This window comes from Epinephelus moara, chromosome 5 (genome assembly GCF_006386435.1).
Source record: "Epinephelus moara isolate mb chromosome 5, YSFRI_EMoa_1.0, whole genome shotgun sequence".
Lineage (NCBI taxonomy): Eukaryota > Metazoa > Chordata > Actinopteri > Perciformes > Serranidae > Epinephelus > Epinephelus moara.
In genome coordinates, this window is record NC_065510.1 from 18,108,793 (window position 1) to 18,131,448 (window position 22,656).

The following is a 22,656-nucleotide window of genomic DNA, read 5'->3' on the forward strand; positions in this document are numbered from 1 at the left end:
ATACACCAATTATGACAAAATGAAACACAATGTCTGAAAGAAAAAAACTAAAAGGAAAATAAAAACGAAATTTTAAAGTGATGACATTTTATATCCAAAAGGTCAAAGGTCAGCTTCACTGTGACATCATAATGTTCTGCAGAAACACTTTTCTGGGCATTACTCAACATCATATCTCGGGAACAGAAGGTGGGACATTTGGTCAGATACTGAAATCGTGACTCGAATCTTGGGCCCATCTTGAAACTGATTGTATAGATCTTCTGTGCTGGGAAGGGAAGATGTGTGTGAAGCATCCATGTTTTCACAGACATGGCTGTAAACTGTCTGAAAAGTGACTGGAAAAACAAACATGGTAAACACATGAAACAAAGGTTAGTTTTGTTTGTCAGAGCAGGGCTTCATCTCTCTGCTGCTCATGTGTCGTCTCTGACTGTTTTCAGTTCCCTAACTGTCGTCTGTTGATTAGACCAAGGCGGAGCCGTCAGGACGCATTGCTGTTTTTCTCTTAAAATAGATCTCATTCACAGAGAGAACAACAAAGATCAGTAGGTTAAACACACACACACACACACACACACACACACACACGTTTCTTTCAACACAACCCTGATAATTTGCAATTTAGAAAGCGTATGTATTTGCGGCGTTATCAGGGACTGATTGCAAACCAACGATCTGACCTTCGTCCAGATGCCTCAGTGTTACTACAGGTCCTCTTTTAGACTCAATAGAGAAAACCAGCAGATTTACTCCTACTGATGTAATCAATCCTCCTCTCAAACACATACACACCCTCAACAGTTTGATGCCAGAATGCTTTAAATCGTGCTTAGTGCTAAATGACTTGAGCTTTTAATATAACACATAGTGAGTCAGGATTGGACTCTGTGTGTGTCTCATTCATTCAGTTGTGTGTGTGAGAGAGTAAACTAAGTATCTTTTATTGTCCTGATATATATCCTGATAAAAATGTTGGGCTCCCTGATGACAGATTTACTCCTTAATTTTTCCACTATAAATTTGGAGACAGCAACACTGTACATATTACTCCAATTTTAGCTCCTTTTCATTGGCTCCCACTTATTTTCAGGGCTGATTTTTTTTTTTTTTTTTTTTTAAATAAAAATGTCATTGTTAACTCATGAATCCATTAACAGTCTGGCTCTGTCTTACCTCAGTGACCTCTTGACCCCATATTTTCCTGTTTGTAACCTCAAGTTTTTAATAGGGGACGTGTCTACCTCAGTTTTTTCAATGTGCATTTGTAGCAGAGGACTGTTGTTTGGCATTTACACCACGAATGGATGCAGAAAATGCACAATTAGGTACGAAAATATTCACTTAAATGCGGGAAATTAAGTGTATGATCCCCACATTTCATTTTACAGACTGAGGTTGTAGTTTTACAATCAGCTGTAACACTGGCATTTTCACATAAATAAACTCTGAGATGCATTAATTTGAAAAATCAGCAACTTTACTCAAAACCTATCCCTGATCTAAACTGTTTTCTCCACTTTAAACACACCCCATGTTCAGTATTTCACACAGCCTGTCTCTCTGCTAAAGTTTGCCACACTTTTGGATCCACTGAGATGCTGTAACTTGAGCCAGAGGGCTGGTTTCACTAACAGACGGCCCATTTCCTCCAACACACACATCGACAAAGTAGCAACTGTTCATCCCAAAAACAAACTGGGTGAAAGGTGTCTAAGATGAGGACGTCTCTCTGCCACCTCCTGGTAAATATTAATGCTCTTGTTCAGATATCTGCGTTAATTAATTGATTATTTTCCCTGCAACAATAACTCTACTGTTTGGTAACAAGTCAGGGCACGCAGTAAACTAGAAACTTAAACTCCAGACAGCAAGACTCATTTGTCCTTTGATCAACTGAATCAATCAGATAATCCCATTTCTCTTGATGAATTAATCACATGGCCGCGCGCAGACGCAGATACAAAAAGGGGAGCTCCTGGCTGCGTCTATCAATGGCAGAAGTTCCTGTCCAAATCACTGCTCCTCAGGTTAATCATTTGCCGGTTACCTCGTACTTAGTACTTGAGCGTGGAGTTTGGAGTCTGCCCTCCCCTCCGATAAAACATAATAGAAGCTCGGACTTGCTTTGCCTTTCTTTTTGGCCCCTCGGTGCCACTTCAGCCACTGACTCTGGGTTTTGGATCTCCTGGCTCCAGAGAGAGGACGCGCGATGTTAACTCTAGTTGTGTTGTTGCTTTGTGCAGCCTCCTCCGTCTCAGCTGCTGCCAAAGGTGAGTTGATGGGATGTTTTCTGCGAGTTGAGATAGTATGTGGTGGTGTGATGTTTGGGCCCAGCAGGACTCGTGTTTAGAAGATTATATTCTAAAGGTTGAATGAATTTATTTGGGACAACAGAATTTGCTTGCTGTGCTCTGCAGGCTTCTTCATAGAGCTGAAATATTAGTGATGATCTAAGCCTCATTTTAGTGTGCTACAGAGACTTTAAAATCCCCAAAATTGATTGATATTGGCAGGAAATAACACTCTGTGATCACACAGAGACCATAATGGCACTCTCCTATTCATTGTCAGTGGAGTATTTTCACATAGTGCTGCTGTGTGACATCATTGATTGATAAAAGGAGAAAGACACATAAAACCCAACATTACAAAACAAGAAAACACACCACTTCTGTCGTCTTGCTTCTGTTGTTCCCTAAAAATCTTTGCCAAATGTTGACAAAAGACCCAAACTTTTTATTTGTTGAATCCCAGCTTCACTTCCCTCAGTGACTGGTGATGAAATCAAGTACTGACACGTCAGTCTGTCTTTCCACAGTGACCTAATGTCATATCTGACTAGAAGCTGGTCGTTAATAGAGCAGAGCAGAGGTTTTTATCTGTTCTCAGGGTGAACACACCTTGTTGAATGGCCCCTGATTGAATCAGCTCAGCACGAGCCACAGATACTCATATACGTCTGGAAAGGAGAAAAAAAAATAAAGAAAGGAAAGAGCATTTGATGGGGGCGGCACGGTGGTCTGGTGGTTAGCACTGTCGCCTCACAGCAAGAGGGTTGCCGGTTCGATCCCGGGTGTGGGAGCCCTTCTGTGCGGAGTTTGCATGTTCTCCCCGTGTCAGCGTGGGTTCTCTCCGGGCACTCCGGCTTCCTCCCACAGTCCAAAGACATGCAGATTGGGGACTAGGTTAATTGATAACTCTAAATTGTCCGTAGGTGTGAATGTGAGCGTGAATGGTTGTTTGTCTCTATGTGTCAGCCCTGCGATAGTCTGGCGACCTGTCCAGGGTGTACCCTGCCTCTCGCCCGATGTCAGCTGGGATAGGCTCCAGCCCCCCCGCGACCCTCAAGAGGATGAAGCGGTTAGAAGATGAATGAATGAATGAAGAGCATTTGATACCTGAAGTGTGTTTGGGAGCTAAAAACAGAAGTTAAGAGGTTATGAGACCACAAGTAAAAGGTACCTGGAATTAAATGAGGCAACATGTGTGATGTTCGTGAATTATTTTGCTTTAAAAAGTCTTTAAAAGAGGCTTTCAGTATGCTTTATTATTAAAATAGATTAGGGCTGGACATATATAGATATTACATCAGTTCTGGGATGTGGGACTATATGTCATAACATTGTAAATGCTGTCTTTCCCTGGTTTTAAAGGCTGCATTACAGTAAAGTGATATAATCCTCTGAACTTACCAAACTATTCCAGCTGTTCTATCATTTGCCTTTACCCACTTCGTCCTTACATCCACATTGCTGATGAATATTTATCTCTTTGTGTAAATATTTTGTAGAAGCACCAATAGTCAACCCTCTAATGTCATTGCAATATCAATACTGAATTTGTTGGTCAAAAATATTGTGATATTTGTTTTTTCCATATTGCAAATGTCCTACCTGGACTAAAGATACAGCTATTGGATCTTCTGGTTCGGGTTCATTCATTGCAGTGAACACTCATTGTCATCTTTACATTGTCAAAGTTACATTATCATTAATGATGAATATGTTTGCTAGAAAGAAGCTCTGACTTCTGAGATTTGAGCAATTTCTCCCCAACAGCAACTTTATAAATGTAAGAAGCTACCAAAATTACATTATCAGTTTCAAAATATCCATGTTTACTCACTGTTTGCTTTCCACATGTAATTTTATGACAACACAGTCATTGCTCAGCACTGAAGTGTAAGATTTTAGAGCGTGAACATACCGCCAAAAGAAAAAAGTCTGTATTTTTCATTATTTTTTATTTTTAGTTCGTTTTTTAATTGAATACAGTTTAGTTTCAGGTAGCTTTCAAAGGAGGTTAACTTGTTTCAGTTTAGTTTTATTGTTTAAAATGTTTGTTTTAGCTCAGTTTTAATAGTTTCAGTATTAGTTTTAGGGGTTTTTTTGCAGGGTTTTTTAAGGGGCAAGATTTCAGAAGTTCAGAATAGGCATTACCACACAAACACAACACTTTGTGAAGGCAGTTTACTCACAGTCATTTAGACAAACCAGTCTCAATAAACAGATGCACCAACACCTCCTCATGCTTGTTGCATTTGACCAGCAGATTTGACAAAATTAATTAAAACTAAAGACATTTCCTATATATTTTTATTTTTTCAAGCACTCAATATTGTTTCAGCTGGTTTTCGTTTCTTTCTGAAGTCTAGTTTTTGTTTTTATTTCAGTCAACTAAAATGTTTTTGCACATCTAGTTTTAGTTTTAGTTAAATATAAAAACTTTGCTGCAAATTGTGTTATTAAGGGTTAGAAAAATCTATTTGCCAGTCTAAAAATCTTTAATAGGCAAATGTAAATTTCACGTGCAAACACCAGTGGCATGTTCCTTTCAGTCTACAGCACATTAACAGACCTGCAGTGTCTTCATATATGATGACAGCAGAGAGTCTTACTGCAGATCACTCTCACTGTCTCCACATGTGTTTGCTCACCAGCTGTGTCTCCTGTGTTTCCTCAGGTGCTGCTGCTGGACCCCGGCTGAACAACAACCAGCTGTACAAATTCGGCTACACCACTGAGGTGCTGGTGGACAGGTCCAGGGGGTCAAAAGAGGGCAGTGCTGGCTACAGGATCTCAAGTGATGTGGACGTCAACCTGGTGTGGAGAGATCCGGGCAACAAAGACGACCAACTGATTCAACTGGCGGTATGTGGCTTCGATCACATGTTGAGACAGGACATTTTAGTTTTATTAATTCAAGTACTTCATACCACAAATACACTTTGGATAAAACTTGTAGCAAAGTCTATTTCCCTGTCCTCAGTTGACAATGCACAAACAATATGTGAAGTCTTCACTCACATTAGTAAATCTCTTATACTGTATTTAGATCTCAAACGTGAGGATCGAGCCTGCATCCAGTCGACCAGAGAAGAAGAACGTCCTGCATGGATCCACTACAGAGAGTGTTTTGGGGAAGACCAAGCTAGCAGCTCTGACTAAACCTTTCATGTTGCATCTGAGAAATGGAAAGGTAAGAGCATTAGCGTCACTACTTTGGGCACCAGTGGCACCAATAATATAACCAATTATCCGATGTGCACAGACTAAACTGGTAAAGTTAACATTTGAGCTCCAAACAATCCTCTTCTAATCTGTTATGTATTTCTGCATGTTAGGCGATTCATTGTTCTTCAAATAGGCTGGTGGCCCCTTTCCTTAAAAAACAAATATATATAGCATTAATCTGAAAGAATACAGTGATTGTAAGGAACAAACATTTACTGGGGACAAGCTTTCTCAAGTTCAGGGAGACTCGTGGGCACCCATAGAACCCATTTTCATTCAGATATCTTGAATTAAGCATTCAAAGCACCCCTGTAAAAATGGCCATGCTGTTTGTTCTTTCGCCAAAATTAAGCCTAGATTTGGAGCGTTATTTAGCCCCCTTCCCAACAAGTTAGCATGACATGATTGGTACCAGTAGAGAATAGATCTTAGGTTGTCTAGTTTCACAAGATAACACTACCTTTGCTGCAGCACAGCCCCTAACCTGTGTGGCTTTAAAAGGCTTGCTATTGCTTTTTAACGTTTAAGGATCTTTTAACAGGTCAAAACACGAGCCGAGTCTCACAGCAATCAAGTCTGAAGGCCCAGTTTTTGTGACCTAAATTTGGAGCGTTATTTAACCTCTTTCCCAACAGGCTATGCCGCCATGATTGGTACCAATGGATGCCTTAAGTTGTCTAGTTTCACAAGATACCCCTACTTTTGCAATCCTCTTAAAGACATTACTGTTGAACTCCAATTTTCTGCACCAGGCCATGGCCCCACCCTGGGGGCACCACTGCTCGGCACTTGTCAAGGACCTTTCCTCACTCCTTGCTAATTTAATTCTTTTCAGGCGGCAATTCTTCAGTTGATTACATTGCAGAAGTTTAGATCCTTGGTAGTAAACAATATAAAGAAAGTAGTCTCTGTCAGGCTACACCACTCATTGTGATATTATCTGCACAGCCTCAGTCTATTAGGTTTTTAATCCTTATTTCAACATACCGTCAAAATAAAACACCTTTTAGTATAAAGAATGAATATTTTAGTAAACATTACCATAGTTTATCTCTCCAGGCCAGTAACAACAGCACCAGTTTCTCAGTATTATATGAATTTTTATTTCCAGACAATTCATGATCTCATACATGCAAGAGATGCTTACAAACGTAATGTTAGAGAGTCAGTAGTGTGCTTCCGGCGCTACCCTGTTTATAGAGCTGACTTTCGCTGTTCAGGAGTGATGATGCTGGCAGGGGAAATACCAGGCAGATGTGTGTGCGGGCAAAGGTCAGCAGGTTCAGAGGGTCAATGAATGAACAAACGAATAAGCATGGCTTGTAGAGTGGCTCCACGTTGGTGGATAAGAGTCATGCTGTCATCTCACTGGCTGTGAGATGTTTGAATTCAAGCCAAACTCATTCACTGTTATCGCATCATTATCACTGTGTGCAATCCAATAATGCATCATTGCCACCAGAGGAATAATGGCAGGCTGATTGGTCAATATCTCATTTAAAGGCTGAGGAGAAGACTCATATGACCCCTGTAAATGACTGTACGTTAGGCCTCTTCCAACAGCTACTTTTGTTGGACGAGATACTGTCCCAGAAATAATGGCAATAATTGGTATTACTGTGAGTGTAAGACCATTTTATGCAACTGATATACTGATAATGTAGTTGCATAATAATGCAAGCGCACCCTTTAAAGAGTAATGGACCTTTAATTTGACTAGAAATGACTGTAAAGCTTACCTCAGCATAGTTTTTTTCTCTCTCTCTTCATTCAACTCCAAAGGCAGTATCATACGATAAACAGACATGACCTCGATCATTTTACACCAGTGGTTCCCAATTGGTCCAGCCATGGGGTCCATATTCCTCCTGAGCCATTAGTTAAAGGTCCACACAGTTTAATATATTCAGTGTCATACTTGTCGTTGAGCTAGTTTGCTGTTTCTATCAAGTAGCTGTCTGTTCTCTCACTCTACAGCAGGAAACTGCACTTCAAAATAAAAGCTCTGTGCCAAAAATTCGCCATATATCAAAATAAATTGTGATTTTAAGAAACTTGACAAGTTTGCGAGCCACTTTAGGACCGCGACCCACCAGTTGGGAACCACTGCTTTACACAATGTTACGTGTTTTTTTGGATTATCTGTTGGTTCATACAGTAAAGGCTTGGGTACCACTTTATAAAGGGTTCATAAGTTGTAACTAAAGACTCTATTGATGGTTTATGAATCATTTACTAATGATAGAATCCTTTGACTAATTGGACCGTATACGTATGACGACTTAACAGGACAGCAGAGGATCTGGAGGCCTCAAAAATATGTACTAACAATAGATTTACTGTACATTATTAGGCAAGGCAAGGCAAGGCAATTTTATTTATATAGCACCATTCATACACAAGGCAATTCAATGTGCTTTACAAGAGAAATACATTAAAATGAAACATTAAAGGAACAATAGATCATTAAAAACAAAAGCTAAAAGCAAGACAATAAATAGTTAAAAACAGTGCAGAAAATGCATTTAAAAAGCAAACATAAAGCAAAAGCAACAGCAGACAAATATAAAAACAATAGCTACAGATTATCCTAACAATAAGTTACATATCTAGTTCACTGGTAAGCTGCAGTAAATAGTAATGTTTTAAGCCCTGATTTAAATGAGTTGACAGTTTCAGCCGACCTCAGATATTCTGGAAGTTTGTTCCACAGGCGGGGAGCATAGAAACTAAAGGCTGCTTCACCTTGTTTGGTTTTGATCCTGGGAACACTGAGTAAACCTGTTCCAGATGATCTGAGGGGTCTGGATGCTTCATAACGTACAAGTATATCAGAGATGTATTTAGGCCCGAGACCATTTAGTGCTTTATAGACAAGTAACAAGATTTTAAAGTCTATCCTTTGCACACAGGAAGCCAGTGCAGTGACTTAAGCACTGGTGTAATGTGCTCCACTCTCTTGGTGTTGGTGAGGACTCTGACAGCAGCGTTCTGGACGAGCTGCAGTTGTCTGATTGATTTTTTACTCAGGCCTGTGAAGACACCGTTACAATAGTCCAGCCTGCTGAAAATGAAAGCATGAACAAGTTTTTCTGTATCTTGTTTAGACAGAAATTCTTTTATTCTTGCTATGTTTTTAAGGTGGTAGTAGGCTGATTTAGTAATTGTCTTAATGTGACTATTGAAATTTAGGTCTGAGTCCAGAACTACACCAAGATTTCTGGCTTGATTTGTAGGTTTTAGTGTCATGGTGTCAAGGTGAGCACTGACTATTGATCTTTGTTCTTTCTTATTACCATGCATACATAGGAAAAACAGGCGAAGGGATTTTCTACAACCTTGCAATCAAAAATGTGTTTTTGTTTATGGCTTTTAACTGATCTGTAAGGCATTAATGATTGCTTGTTTAACCATTAATCAGTCCCTCCAGGATTTCACAGGCTTTTTGGTATTTTTGGGGCTTAAACTGCCTGATATTATGTCAGGTTTTCAAATAAATTGCCATACATTTTACAGTGTTTTAAAGTGTTGTTTTGCGAAGAAATTGTGCGAGCAAGTGAGAACTAAATAAGTGATTTGTTATTTCTTTTTCCTTTTTTGTATGATTCTGTAAAAAATAACTTCTCACAGTAAGAATAAGAACCCACTGTTCTGAGTTGGTCATTTCAGCCATTCACCGGGTTTGTTTTGCAGTGGAAAAGTATTTTTCAATCGATGACTTTTATTTGTGTTCCGCCACAATGTTGTATGCGGTGCAGAACAGTTTACCACCTCTTTTGTGCAGAACATCAAGAAATTGCCTAGCACGATCTTTAGCAGTATTTTTTCTTGGGAAATTTGAGACATTCTTGACACACTTGTGCATCTACACAACAAAAAAAGGAAGTTAGGTTGATGAACGTTATGCGCAGAACTCGCGTGGATTGGTTACAACAATACAACAATATAACATGCTTAAGATGCTGATTAATAAAACAACTGGTTACTTATGAACATTTATTGTGAAGTGATACCAATTAAGTCCAGTAAACAGAAATGATGTTGTTCCTCTTGGTTTCACACAATGCCAGGACTTCAGTGGTGTACAGAGATACTTCATCAGCATGCCGTATGTGCATATTATATCTGACCCTGAGAAGTATCTGTCACCGTTGTGTAACTGTCAGACACCAGCTGAAAACCCCCCCAGATCTTACCTTAAATGATATTTTTAGGATGAATACTGGTTCAGTGTGGAGTTAAAGTCAGCCGGCATGACACAGGATAGGTCAGTGTCTCCCCTGTGTTGTGAGGGTGTTTATACTGATGGCAGCCTGCAGAAGGAAAAATACACAGAGTAGCAGTGGACGGTCTATTTATGGTGGTGCTCGCTGATATTGTGGTTGAGCGCCACAAATAAGTTACATACTGTATAGGAGACACTGTAGGATGATGTAATAGGCTGCTTTCTCCACTCAGGGGCAGAGTCCATTATTGAGCCAAACTGAAGCCTCGTTGGAAAACTAAACTGTGGTGTGATATGATATTTCCCAAGATTAACAAAGCCCATTTGACTGAGCTTTGGTTCCATTATTTTAATATGATATCTGCAACATTGGTAAACATAAGACCGACTCATCTGTCACGCTGGTCAGCTGCGTGCTGATGCGTGTTGAGGATATAATTAGAGGCTGAGAGCGACTCTTTTTAAACATTTAGTGTTAATACCAAAGTATCCTGGTTTTGTTTTTGATCTGCACTTCAGAGAATATCTTATTTCTGCATGTAGTGTGTCTGATGTCATGACCATGCATTTGTCTACACAAGTGTGCGAAGGAAAACTGACACCCTGACAGCCTTTGTGAGTTGCAGCATGTACAGCGCTGTGGGTCACTTCCCTTTTTATCAGCTGGACTGAATACCTCAGTATCCATTGTTCCAAAGCATGACATTCTCTTTAACACGTTGCTTTCTTTGTAGGCAAAGGCCTTTTATTCCTACTGGGCTGAACCTGCAACCATCAAGAACCTAAAAAGAGGGCTGGCCAGCTTACTTCAAATGCAGCCCCACACTGGGAAGGTTATAGAGGTAAACAACATAATAATGCTCCCTTCTCATTTATTCATGTTTTAAATATGTATTTACATGTAGCTAATGTGGACAAACTCAATGTCTGGGTTCAGAACGACGTGTCTGGAAGGTGCACAGTCTTGTACAAGGCAGAAAAAGGTCAAGTGACAAGAACCAAGCTCCTGGAGACGTGTAAGACCACAGAGACCGGATTCACCACACACAGTCAGGTACGTTGGCATCCAGATGAGCTCACCATGCTAAAATATGATGTTACTGAATCGCTAATAATTTACACCTTGATGTGTCCCTTCTTCAGGTGCTGGGTGTGAGTAGGAAGTCTAGTTCTGTTACAACATTCACACTTGAAGATGGTTTCATCCGCTCGGCCGTGGCTGAAGAACTACACTCACTGGCTGTCAACGCCCGCAGATCTGCTGCAGCTAAAGTTGTGTCCAGGTAAGTGTCTTTCACTACCAGAAAGATGATTTTTTCATAGAACTTGGCTGTCTATGCAGTGAAAATACTTTTGAAATTGGTGCTATATGACCAGAGAAAATTGAGAAAAAGGGCTGTGGCACAATATGTCAGCTGACTGGTATCAAACATTCTTGAATTATAGTCAAAGGGGAATAGGCAACACATCTCAGCATTTTCAGCCAAACAGCCAAACAGTGCACTAAAACATGTTTCGGAAGACATTTTAGGTGAGAAATAGGCAACACAGTAACTTGTTTTATATTTGATCAGCACTGCCTAGTTTTACCGTTTGATCTGAGTTTGGTGTCTCTCTCAATCCGCTTCTATACTCTTTGTGCCCATGAAGTTGAGCATACGAAAATTAAGGGGGATGAAAGGAGAATTCTGGTCTGCAGTTGCCGAAAGGTTCAGTAGAAATGAGTCAGCATTTTTGCACTCTTGGTTCCCCTGTTTTAAAGTCAGTGGGTTCTTTGAAGAATTTTTTGTTAGATCCCTGACAAAAGGTCTGTGTTTAACAGGAGCTTAAGAGACTTCCACTTTGTTCTACAACAAAAAATACGTCAGTTAATACCCCACTCATGAATTTTGTGAAGCCTCTGTGTGTCTTAAAAAGTGTGGTTGCTGGGGCGTCAGTGGCTTAGTGGTAGAGCAGGCGCCCCATGTACAAGGCTGTTGCCACAGCGGCCTGGGTTCGACTCCAGCCTGTGGACCTTTGCTGCATGTCACTCCCACTCTCTCTTCCCCTTCACACTTGTCTGTCCTATCAAATAAAGGCTAAAAATGCCCCAAAAAATATCTTAAAAAAACAAAAACAAAAAAAAAGTGTGGTTGCTAACAAGTGGCTAATTGAGACTACAGAATGCCATCATGCCGCACCGAACACAGCTTCACAGTCTTTTTAGGTCATGCGACTGTAGTCTAGTTTCTTCATATCCTGAACGTGTGTTGATCGCATTTAAGCTCAAGCAATCAAGACAGTGGTGTTCATTTGTGAAGATTATCTTGCTGAACAAAATGTGTAAGTTTGTTTTCAGCAATAATCCAAATCCAATTGAAAAATCCCATAGGCTTAAATAGCATCGGCAATTGGCCTTGTGTCAGAACATAGTTTACATGAAAAATCAAGATATGGGTAAGAATTAGAATTCTGCAATTACTTAATTACTACTTAATAAAAGACCAAAAACAAACACTTTCTATTCCCTCAATATGAGCGCACCCAAAATGTTCTGTCAGGCCAAGCACACGGACAGAGGCTCAAAAGAGTGCACCCTAAGAGCACCTGAGCGGACGCCATCCCTTTTTTTCTAGTGCTGTCTGCAGTAACTCTCCAACATTGAAGCTCCCGTTACATCGCGCATGTTCATACCCCATAACTCCCATGGGGTCAGAGAGCGTCTCCTGGCCTTTATTTAATGGCCTTGACGCAGTATGCAGAAGTACAATCTGTAGTTTGAGCAACAGCCCTAGAACCAGCAAAAACCAACTAGTGGATATCAGCTGAGAGTTGAGCAGGGAGATCTGGGCGCTGGCAACATGGAGGGAAGTTTACCTCAGTTCATTTACACATACCACCAACATTGTTATGATGCAAAGCTGGTCAGAAATCAGTTAAGTATCTCTTAAAGAAAGAATTAACGTGTGCTGCCATTTCTGGTGCTGCTACATTTTAAACTTTACATTTCTTGCTTTCCAGGCAAACCCTCACATATGTAGGGAAGGAGGCCGGACCGCTGGAGGCTGCTGGGAAGGATGTGGCTGGAGTTGTCAAGTCAATCGATGCCAAAATGGCAGCTGTTGGTATCATTGCAGAGAAGGTCAAATCTCAGTGCAAGGGCTGTCCATCAGTGAGTATCTGTTCACTGTCACGCCACAGTTTTTCTTTATGTTATATTGAATCAGTACAACTAATGTTTGGTCCCTGCAGACCTCCTTCAGAGTATGCAGGCCCAAGTTGTCCAAGTCATTATGTGCAAAGCGACTCCTAAATAACCCTGTATTAGTAAACAGATATTCTATATTTTTGTACCGTCCTTATTGACAGAAGATGATCTCTCTTTTAATCCTCTGTCCCCTGTGTTCTCCCTCTTAGCTTTTTGAAAACTGGCAGACTCAGGAGAAGCAGCTGGAGCCAGAGAGCCTGTCCAAAGCCACGGCTCCTCGCAGCTTCCTGGCCCTGATCCAGAGCATTAGGAAGGCGTCCAAGGACGAGATCCTCAAAGTGCTGAAGAGCGCCAGCAAGACATCTCTGTAAACGGGCTCCTCCTTCTCTTCCTACATCTCAGTTTACTTACTGACGTCATCACTCTGCCGTTTCTTTAAATAAGTCCAACTTTATTAACTCACCATCATATTATTTACCTCCTTCCTCCTGCTATCAGACCTCAGGTGGTGGATGCTGTGACCTCCTCCCAGACCGCTGCATCTCTGGATGCCATGCTCCAATTCCTTAACTTCACCGATGCCAAAGGTTTGGTTCTGCAGGAGAGGTTTCTCTACGCATGTGGCTTTGCTTCACATCCCAACGAGAGAATGCTCCAGGCTCTGCTGGTGAGCGTCATGTTGTCAGTAATAGATTGACACCTTTTCTTGCTCATGAAAGGAAATACAAGATCTCTGTGAAGAGGAAAAGGTGTTATTCACCTGCATTGCATTTCAGTTCTGCTCCAAAAAATGAACTAAGTTCAGGAAATAAAGTAGGTGGCACTCTAGTGGGGAAAACAACAAAAATGTCTTTATTATTTTGGTGAATTTGATTTTCAACAAATAGACATTCCAATTTTTTATTTTAATTAATTTTATTTTAATTATATTTTATGTTATTTTATTTTATTGTAATTATTTTTATTTTATTTTATTTTATTTTATGTATTTTTATTTTGTTTTATTTTATTTATTTATTTTTTTCATTTTATTTTATTTTATTTTATTTTTATATATTTTATTTTACCGTGGAGTGCTGCCTTCTTTCTGAATTGGTTTTTGAAAAACCAAACACATATATTTAATTTATTGCTCTCTGCCCACAAAAATGAAATTAAATTTATATTTTTCTTAAAATTTAAAAACTTTAGCCTTAAAAATTAGTCTTGAAAACCAAGTTACGGTATACTTAAAGGTCCAGTGTGTAGGATTTAGTGGCATCTCATGAGGTTGAAAAACTGAAACTCCTTTGGTGTGCCAAGTGTGTAGAAGAAACTACAGTGGCAGATATGAAAACACAAAAATGCAAATGGCCCTATCGAGAGACAGTTTTTGGTTTGTCCATTCAAGGCCACTGTAGAAACAACATGGTAGACTCAGTGGGAGAGGGCCCACTCCATATGTAGACATAAATTGCTAATTTTAAGGTAACGATTCTTATTATCAGGTGTTTATACATTAATGAAAACATGGTTATGAATATTATGTTCCACTTATGCCAATAGATGTCCCTAAAGCCTACACACTGGACCTGTAAAGCAAATTGAAAGTTTATGGTGAATTTTAATGAGGATTGTTTCCTTTTCAGGATATTTCAAAGGGAAAGATCGGCAGCACAGACATTAAAGAGTCAGTGGTGATCATTATGGGAGCCCTGGTCCACAAGCTGTGTCAGAAAGGCGGATGCAACTTACCGGTGAGCTTCCAAGGAGATAATAAATAATAAAGTAAACTAATGTCTGTGTACAGCTATGAAACTGTATGTGTCCTTTGTGATATACTCTGCAAACTAATCCACTGACTGAGCTGACTGATGATCTTCTGTTGTGTATGCACCTCTCAGACAGTGGTGAAGGTGAAGAAGCTGATTTTAGGCGGCCCTGACAGCACGCAGGTGGAGTCCGAGGTCCAGATGTATCTCCTGGCTCTGAAGAACTCTCTGCTTCCTGAGGCCATTCCCATCTTTACCAAATACGCAGAGTCAGAGGTGGGAGCTTTCAGCACCATCGCCCTCACTGCCCTGCAGAGATACGACGTCAGCCTCATGACCGACGAGGTGAGCCACACATATTCATTACAGCTGTTGTGAATGACTGTTACTGCTGTATGGAGCTAACTAGCATATAACTGAAATCAAATATCTCATTTGTAGGTGAAGCTGACAGTGAACAGGGTTTACCACCAGAATCGAAGGATCTATGAGAAAAACGTGAGGGCTGCCGCCGCTGACGTCATCCTCAGTAGCAACCCATCATACATGGAGGTGAAGAATCTGCTGCTGTCTATTGGAAACCTGCCTCATGAAATGAACAAGTACATGCTGTCCAAGATCCAGGACATCCTGCGCTTTGAGATGCCTGCCAGGTGTGTTATGGGAGGAAGACTTACAAAAAGAGCATTTTGTGTAACCAAACATTTTACCAACTCATATTGCAGCCACTTCTTTAAAATTAATACATATATATATATATTTTATTTTTCAGCAAAGTTTTAAGACAAGCTATGAGAGACACAGTTTCCCACAACTATGACCGTTTCTCAAAGGTTGGGTCATCGTCTGCATACTCAGGATTCATGGCGCGTAAGTAATGAACCCCTCATCTCCGAAGCCTTAAAGAAATGAACAGTATACTATTACAAGACTTAAAATCTGACATGACATGAAGAAAAATGTCAATTAAATTAAACACGGACCTTTGGCGTAGCTGGTTATGCACACTAGACTTAAAACTAATTTAGTCTCGCTATTATTTGCTTTTTAGCAATAAGATAAATAACATCTCAACAGTTATGCACGTTCACTGAGCACTTCCTCATCCTCCTCCTACAGAGTCTGCCGATGTGACCTCCACATACAGTTTGGACATCCTGTACTCTGGCTCTGGGATCCTGAGGAGAAGCAACATGAATATTTATGGTGCTAGTAAAGGAGCAACGCTACATGGACTGCAGGTAAGGAAACCACATGATAAAACTGAAAATTAATTAGAGTAATATATTGATAAAAAACACTTTGCGAGGATGGTACAGGAACAGGAATTTCACTTCCTCTTTTTATGCTTTAATGCATCATGTAAAGCGCCTTTCCTTCTGAAATTTATATGAAATTATCATTCAGTATATGTGAAATATCAGAACAGATCATTATCAAATTGCTAACTCAGACTAATTTGAATATTCTTCCAGGTGGCAATTGAGGCTCAGGGTCTGGAGTCACTGATTGCTGCCACACCCGACGAGGGAGAGGAGGACCTGGAGTCATTTGCCGGGATGTCAGCTCTGCTGTTTGACGTTCAGCTGCGACCCGTCACCTTCTTCAAGGGTTACAGTGACCTCATGTCCAAAATGTTCTCCATGACCGGGGAGCCCATGAATGTGGTGAAGGGTCTCATCCTGCTGACTGATCATTCTGAGGTAAGCAGCTACAACTGTGTCCCACATCAATGCCCCATTCGCACGAGAGAGGAATACTTCAGTAGGAGTCATGCAGTGTGTCCTTGAATTTGTGACAAAAACATGGAACATATTGATTTATTGATTGATTGGAGACCACCAACAACAGCAAAACTGTCCCAAAACATCAGTTTACAAGCTCTCACACTCTCAAAGAATGTCTTCTACATGGATTCAAGGTAGCACGGCATGACTAATTGATATACAAATTGTCATTTCGTGGGTGAATTATTCCATTAATATGGTAGTGTACTTCATCTTAGTGTTGAGAGTGGCTGACAGAAGTAATGGGTCATGCATGCAGCTGGTAGTGACAGGTAGGTAGTTGATTTCAGGTCCTTGGTAAATGACTTTAACAGCTGGTATTTGATGCCAGATGATGAGCTGCACAATGTTCCCAGAGACCTTTATTCACCTTCAAAACAGAGTCAGATTTGCAAGTTGTAGCTCAAAATGAGGTTGACATCTAGCTCAACTGTTAGCTCATGTGCCCCATGTAGACTGAGGCCTTGGATGTGGTCCACCTTCCTTTGCTGCATGTCATCCCCTCTTTCTCTCCCCTTACAGTCACTCTCCAGCTGCTCTAAAATAAAGGCAATAGAAGCCCGGAAAAATATTCTTAAGAAACACCTGCTTGAAAAGACGTAGGTTTATGTTCTGTGACATGCAGCTGCAAACCAGAGGCAGTGCGATGTTGGCGTGATAATAATAATAAACTGTATTTATATAGCACCTTTCATACAAGAAATACAGCACTAAGTGCTTTATAATAACGGCACTATAAGCACAGAGTGCGCCACATGAAAATAGCCATAATTAACATTAAACAGAACTGATTCATAAATCATAGAGTTGTAAAACTATAAATTACAAAATCAAATCAGATTTTAAAAGTGTTGCAGCAGCGTGAAGCCTAAATACAAAGTAAAAGTGTAAAAAGAAAGAGTTTCAGACCTGTATCAGGAAAGTCAGAGTGAGTTAAAGGCTAAAGTGAACAGATACAGTATTTAGCGAGCTAGCTTTCCTGATATCTGAAGTGTGTTCCATAGCTCTGGGGTGTAATAGACAAAGGCTGCATCCCAGACTGTTGCTGGGAACCTCCAAGAAATCAGCAGCAACTGATCGCAGTGTTCTTGGAGGCAAATAGTTAGCAATGTAGCTCGGTCCCAGCTCATGTACTGTAAGGCTTTGTATACAAGGGGGAAGAGCTTAAAATCTACTCTCATTCTAATTCAATTCTAATCTAGTGATGTTTGCATCCCAGCCAGTTGTCAGCACTGGGCTCTTTCTAGGTAACTGTAACCTTTTAAGTTTCCTGATCTATATATACTTTCATATCTACTTTAGGTGGGCAAACAGTTTTTATGGGTCACTTTGGAAGGCATTGACCCACAGCCTATTTTGTCAGTTGTTTACTTGGTCAGATGCATACAGTATGTGTACACAAGCACAGATAGCAAATGACTCAAGTTATTAACGCAGTTGTTGAGCGTAGTGATGTAAGTGTGAACAGAGTCTAAGTGCAGACAGCTGCTTCAAGGATGTGGCATTTATGCTGTGAGCTTTTACAGCTTTTTACACAGGAGTCAGATAGAGATGTACCGATACCACTTTTTCCTTCCCGATACTGATTCCGATCCCTGAACCTTAGGTATCTGCCAATACCGAGTACCGATCCGATACCAGCGCGTAAAATAAAAATGGATTGGATATGAATTGTTGTATGTCTCAACTCCTAAAACTCTATGTAAAATATTAATAAATAAATGCATAATAGTAGAATGAATGCCATAAAACTTTTTTACACAGATCAAGACGCAGGTTAAAGTGCAGCCACACAATTTGGTAAAAAAGACATTTTAAAGGCTACAGTAGAGTGTTTTTTAAACTCCACTCCGTTTCATTTGCCTCTAGCGTGCGAATGCATAATGACGTGAGGCATTACGTGGTATCGGATTGGTCATAGGCTGTACTCGCCGATACCCGATACCGCATTTTAGGCAGTATTGGAGGCATTTCCGTTACTGGTATCGGTATCGGTACAACTCTAGAGTCAGACGTAACCAAATCTCTCATTTTTGTTGTTCTTTCCCGATCATCTTCGGCCTTCTAGGTGATCCAGCTGCAGTCCGGTCTGAAGGCCAGTGCTGAGTTTCAGGGTGGGTTAGCCATTGACATCTCTGGAGGCATGGAGATCAGTCTGTGGTACAGGGAGTCCAAGACCAGCGTCAACAACAGGTACAGTCCACAGACAATGCAATAAAACAACTGTTGCAGGTGTTTTTGTCCTGTAGCTGAATCAGGACATCAGCAGAGCTCTTATATACTGTTGTGTAGTGTGTATATAGGTCACAGCCTCCAGTACAGCCTTGGGGTGATAAATTATCTGACTGTTTGTGGAGTACTGTATGACATGTACACTTGCAGGGCAAAGGCCTTTGTGATAGGCAGACAATTCTTAGAAACAACCTTTCTGACTGAAAGGAAAGTTGTTTTAGACGTCCGAGCCGTGTCACCACACTGCAAATAGATTTCTATTGATGTTGGATTCATGTGAACTTTAGAGGGTCTATAAGTGTTGCCTGATTCATTTGTTCCACCGGCACGTTGGACACGTTCCAGTATTGTGCTTCACGTCTGTCTCATTTCTGGGTTTGTGTGGATATGACGTCAGCTCTGTCTGGTTCTCTAATTTTAAAAACATTACAGTCCACACACAACAGTAGCTGCCGAAAATGGAGCTCGTCATCATGCTGGTATCAGTTAGCTCGCGGCATCTGGTGATGAAATGGGGTTTAAAGAGCAATGCCGCTGGTTTTTAACATTCAAATACGGTGTGGTTTGCCTGGCCAAGACAGGGCTGCATGAGCACCTCAGTGCTTTTTAAGTACCAAACACATTTTGTCCATAACTGTAACCTAAACTCAAGCACCAAAACATGACACTGAGAGTTTGGTCCCACTCTTCATCCTGTTTGCTTGTTATTTTGGTCAGGTATTCTCAGATTTTTAATGCTTTTTAAGATTGTTTTGATGAAGGGAAAAAGTTCTTTGCAGAAAAGACTGTTTTTACTTTATATAGAAAGGTAAGCCATCAAAAAAACACACTGATATCTGGACTGAAACTCAGGTTTTGTTCTGGTACTGCATCATTTTTTTAACATTAATCTTTCTTATTGCTTTATAATTTGCATTAGTTTGCACTGGTGCAGTAGTACAACTCTTTATGTACACTACCTTAGATGACTTACAAAAGATAGAAAAGGAAATGTGAGTTTAATGAGGGTCTAAGTTAAGGTGCAGAAATTATTATTGCCTTTTTTACAGCATCCTAAGAAACAAAAGTATGTTTCAAAAAACAGATTAAAGAGCTTTTTTATTCTGTTTGGGGATTTTCTTCCCGATTCTGGACCACTGTTAGGGGTCACATCTTGATTTGACCCGTGTGTGCAGGGGGAATGGCAGAGGCAGGTGAATGGATCAGCATAGTTGTACCTCTTCCACTCTGATAATAGACTGGCAGGCTATCTATAGAAGCAGAACAAACCACACTGGCATCTTTGCCAAGGCATGTCTCCATGGGCAAAGTTACAGAGGTTGGATGTGAGTGTGGCTGGCACACACTTTGATTTGAAACATAAGGGGAAGTTGTTACACGGTAGTTGAACTGTACCCGTTAGAGTCTGAGCTTCACTGTGCTTTTGATACAGTCTGTATGATTCAGATACATGGTCACAGACGAGGACCATATGCAACAGTAGGCATGATAAGGCTAAAGAGAATAATTGGTTCTGGTTGGCTAGCAGATGTTTTTTTCAATCTGAACATGTCTGGTTCAGGTAACTACAGGTAACCATATCTACCCATGTTTTGTTGCACATTATGCTCACACGTTAAAGCTTGAGTAGGCAGTGTGGTTCTGTTTTCAGGCTTTAGAAAATCTAGCCCATGACGAGAGACTTTGGCCAATCACAGGCCTTTTTAAGAGAAAGCAGCTGTCAGTCATGTCAATCATTGCTCGTGAACTGCTTTACACTGTCAAACACAGTTGTTGATCAAACATGAGTCAAGGTTCTGTTACTGCATCACCACAAATGTTCTCAGAAACATATTTCAGTGTACGGTTTAGCTGTGAAATGAGAACGTTTGTGACCTGCATGTTGGAAACATCCAGGCCGAAACACACAATTCATTTTAGATTGTTACAGTTTGAAAGTTTTTCGGGAGTTTCCAGAGGTGGCGATTGCACCAGGGGTTTCATTTACAAAATAGTATGTAGGATCCATACTAAAAATGTACGTAAGGACAAAAGCCAAAAATGGCGTGGGCCAATTTGACAATTTCTACAGTCAGACTTCCATCTCATCATCTACATTGCCATTTTCCTATTTACTTAATGTCCATCAGCATGGGTCAAAGTTTCTCCTATCAAGTCTGTTTTTATAGATCACAACTTTTGCATGGGAAGTGGCGCACGCCTCTTTCACGCCTCGTTTTGTGCGTACGCAGTGTTTATAAATGAGACCCCAGATGCTGCTGATTTGCATAAAATAGCCTAGATTTTACTTTATGCAAATGAGCAGTCTCTTAAAATGCAACGCAGCTGTACTAGAATGCGTTGCATGGCTGCTTACATGGACAATGAATGGGAAGCGTGGAAATGTAGGATCCTGTCGACTAGACGTCACTTATATAAATTCTTGTATAACTCAGGCATGTGCTTTTCTACATGATGAACACATGTACTGGCAAGCTGGATGTATTTTTTGTTTTTAAATTTACCATGTGAAATATTGTAATTTTTATTTGAACTTTAATTAAATAAAATTATACTTTATTAGAAAAGATGATAATGGGAAAACATGACTTTAACACACTGTTCTTTGTTTGTTGGACATCTTCACTTTATGGTTTCAGGGGAGCGATGGTGGTCACTGGCAACGTTACAGTGGACATGGACTTCATGAGAGCAGGCGTGGAGGTCAGCTTCGAAACAGAGGCAGCACTGGACTTCATCACCACTGTCCAGTTTTCCGAATATCCCTTCCTGGTGTGCATGCAGATGGACAAAACAACTTTCCCCGTCAGGTATTGTGAAGAAAAGATTTCAGTACTCTTTGGGGTTCATTGTTGAATCATCTCATACAAAAACCTAACTGTCTGTTATTGATGTTGTGCTTTCAGTGAATACATGACCAGGTACGAGAGCGTGTCATCAGGGAAGAGCGTCATGTCGCGTAAGAGCAAGAAGCAGCTCGTCCCCGGCTCTGAATTCCCTCTTCACCAGGAGAACTCGAACATGTGCAAGAAGGTTTTTGACTCCAGCTGGTAGAGGAGACACCATGAACTATCCAGGAGCAAATTTGTCACTGAAGGAGGGTTTATGGCATTCAGGGACAGCTAACACACCTCAGCCTCATGCTGTGAAAGTATGCAAGAGAGAAAAGTGGTGGATGGTTTTGTTTTTTTTTAAACAACACAATGCAATGTTTACATTCCTGCGAGTATTTGAGTCATTTTAATTTGACATTTTGTTTGAATTCAGGAATTCTTGCATTGTCTTTTTACGGGATCCTCGGGGAATGTATTTATGATGGGCACACACAGGATGTATATTTTATTTGATGGGAACTCAGCATGAATAGCACCACTGTAATGATCCAAACACAGTTACAGTAACGATGTACATGTAAATATCTCACTGGAGACAGTGGGTTAACTCTCCCCCATGAACAGATACGCTCCTTTCTGTCATAGTCCTTTGTTTTTTAATTAAATGTGTTTACTGAGGAGGAGTAATTTATTGTTTTATGCCACTGTATCACTGTTCACACACTTGAAATAACTTATTTAGCAGAGTTATATCAATTCATTCCATTTTTCATAATTATGCTGGTGATTTCTAATTGTTCCTATGGAAACGATGTATGCGCATCGTTTCTACTTTGTACTTGCGAGATTTGAGGTGAAAATCAAATCTCCAAAAGTGGGTTCATCAACACTTGAATATATTTTTTGTACGTGGCTGTAATTGGTCTGTTTGTCTTAAAGCATTTAGGTAGTTTTAAGACGTTTGAGCTACTCTGAACTTGTGTGTCCCTGTTCAGGACTTTGTTAGATTTGTAATTGGCTGACAATAAATGTACAGTGGAAACACTTTGCCGTTTGACTTGGTTTATGGATTCAGATAAAGCAATGCAGTGTGTATGACCAATTGTACAAGATATGGGTCCACA

At 40.3% G+C, this 22,656-nt stretch overlaps 1 protein-coding gene across 2 annotated transcripts; it reads left to right on the top strand.

The window, feature by feature from the left end:
- Positions 1-1,659: 1,659 nt before the first annotated feature.
- Positions 1,660-22,576, top strand: mttp (microsomal triglyceride transfer protein). 2 transcript variants are annotated; one of them, XM_050044023.1, is made up of 18 exons: positions 1,660-1,745; positions 4,966-5,153; positions 5,338-5,481; positions 10,476-10,583; positions 10,679-10,795; positions 10,885-11,024; positions 12,742-12,892; positions 13,138-13,295; positions 13,427-13,595; positions 14,557-14,664; positions 14,812-15,024; positions 15,121-15,332; positions 15,452-15,549; positions 15,799-15,920; positions 16,155-16,382; positions 18,535-18,659; positions 21,338-21,508; positions 21,605-22,576. In XM_050044023.1, exons 3-18 carry the CDS (start codon positions 5,458-5,460, stop codon positions 21,750-21,752), a joined length of 2,292 nt encoding a protein of 763 aa, XP_049899980.1. In that variant the 5' UTR covers positions 1,660-1,745; positions 4,966-5,153; positions 5,338-5,457; the 3' UTR covers positions 21,753-22,576. The 2 variants fall into 2 exon arrangements, with proteins under 2 accessions (XP_049899980.1, XP_049899979.1); XM_050044022.1 differs by lacking the exon at positions 1,660-1,745 and adding an exon at positions 2,039-2,273.
- Positions 22,577-22,656: the final 80 nt, after the last annotated feature.

Excerpts from the sequence above, each read along its gene's own strand:
- mttp (XM_050044022.1), top strand. The coding sequence starts at position 2,213 with ATGTTAACTCTAGTTGTGTTGTTGCTTTGTGCAGCCTCCTCCGTCTCA. Across the intron at positions 5,482-10,475 it reads TGCATCTGAGAAATGGAAAG|GCAAAGGCCTTTTATTCCTA; the intron begins GTAAGAGCATTA and ends CTTTCTTTGTAG. Across the intron at positions 18,660-21,337 it reads AAGACCAGCGTCAACAACAG|GGGAGCGATGGTGGTCACTG; the intron begins GTACAGTCCACA and ends TTATGGTTTCAG.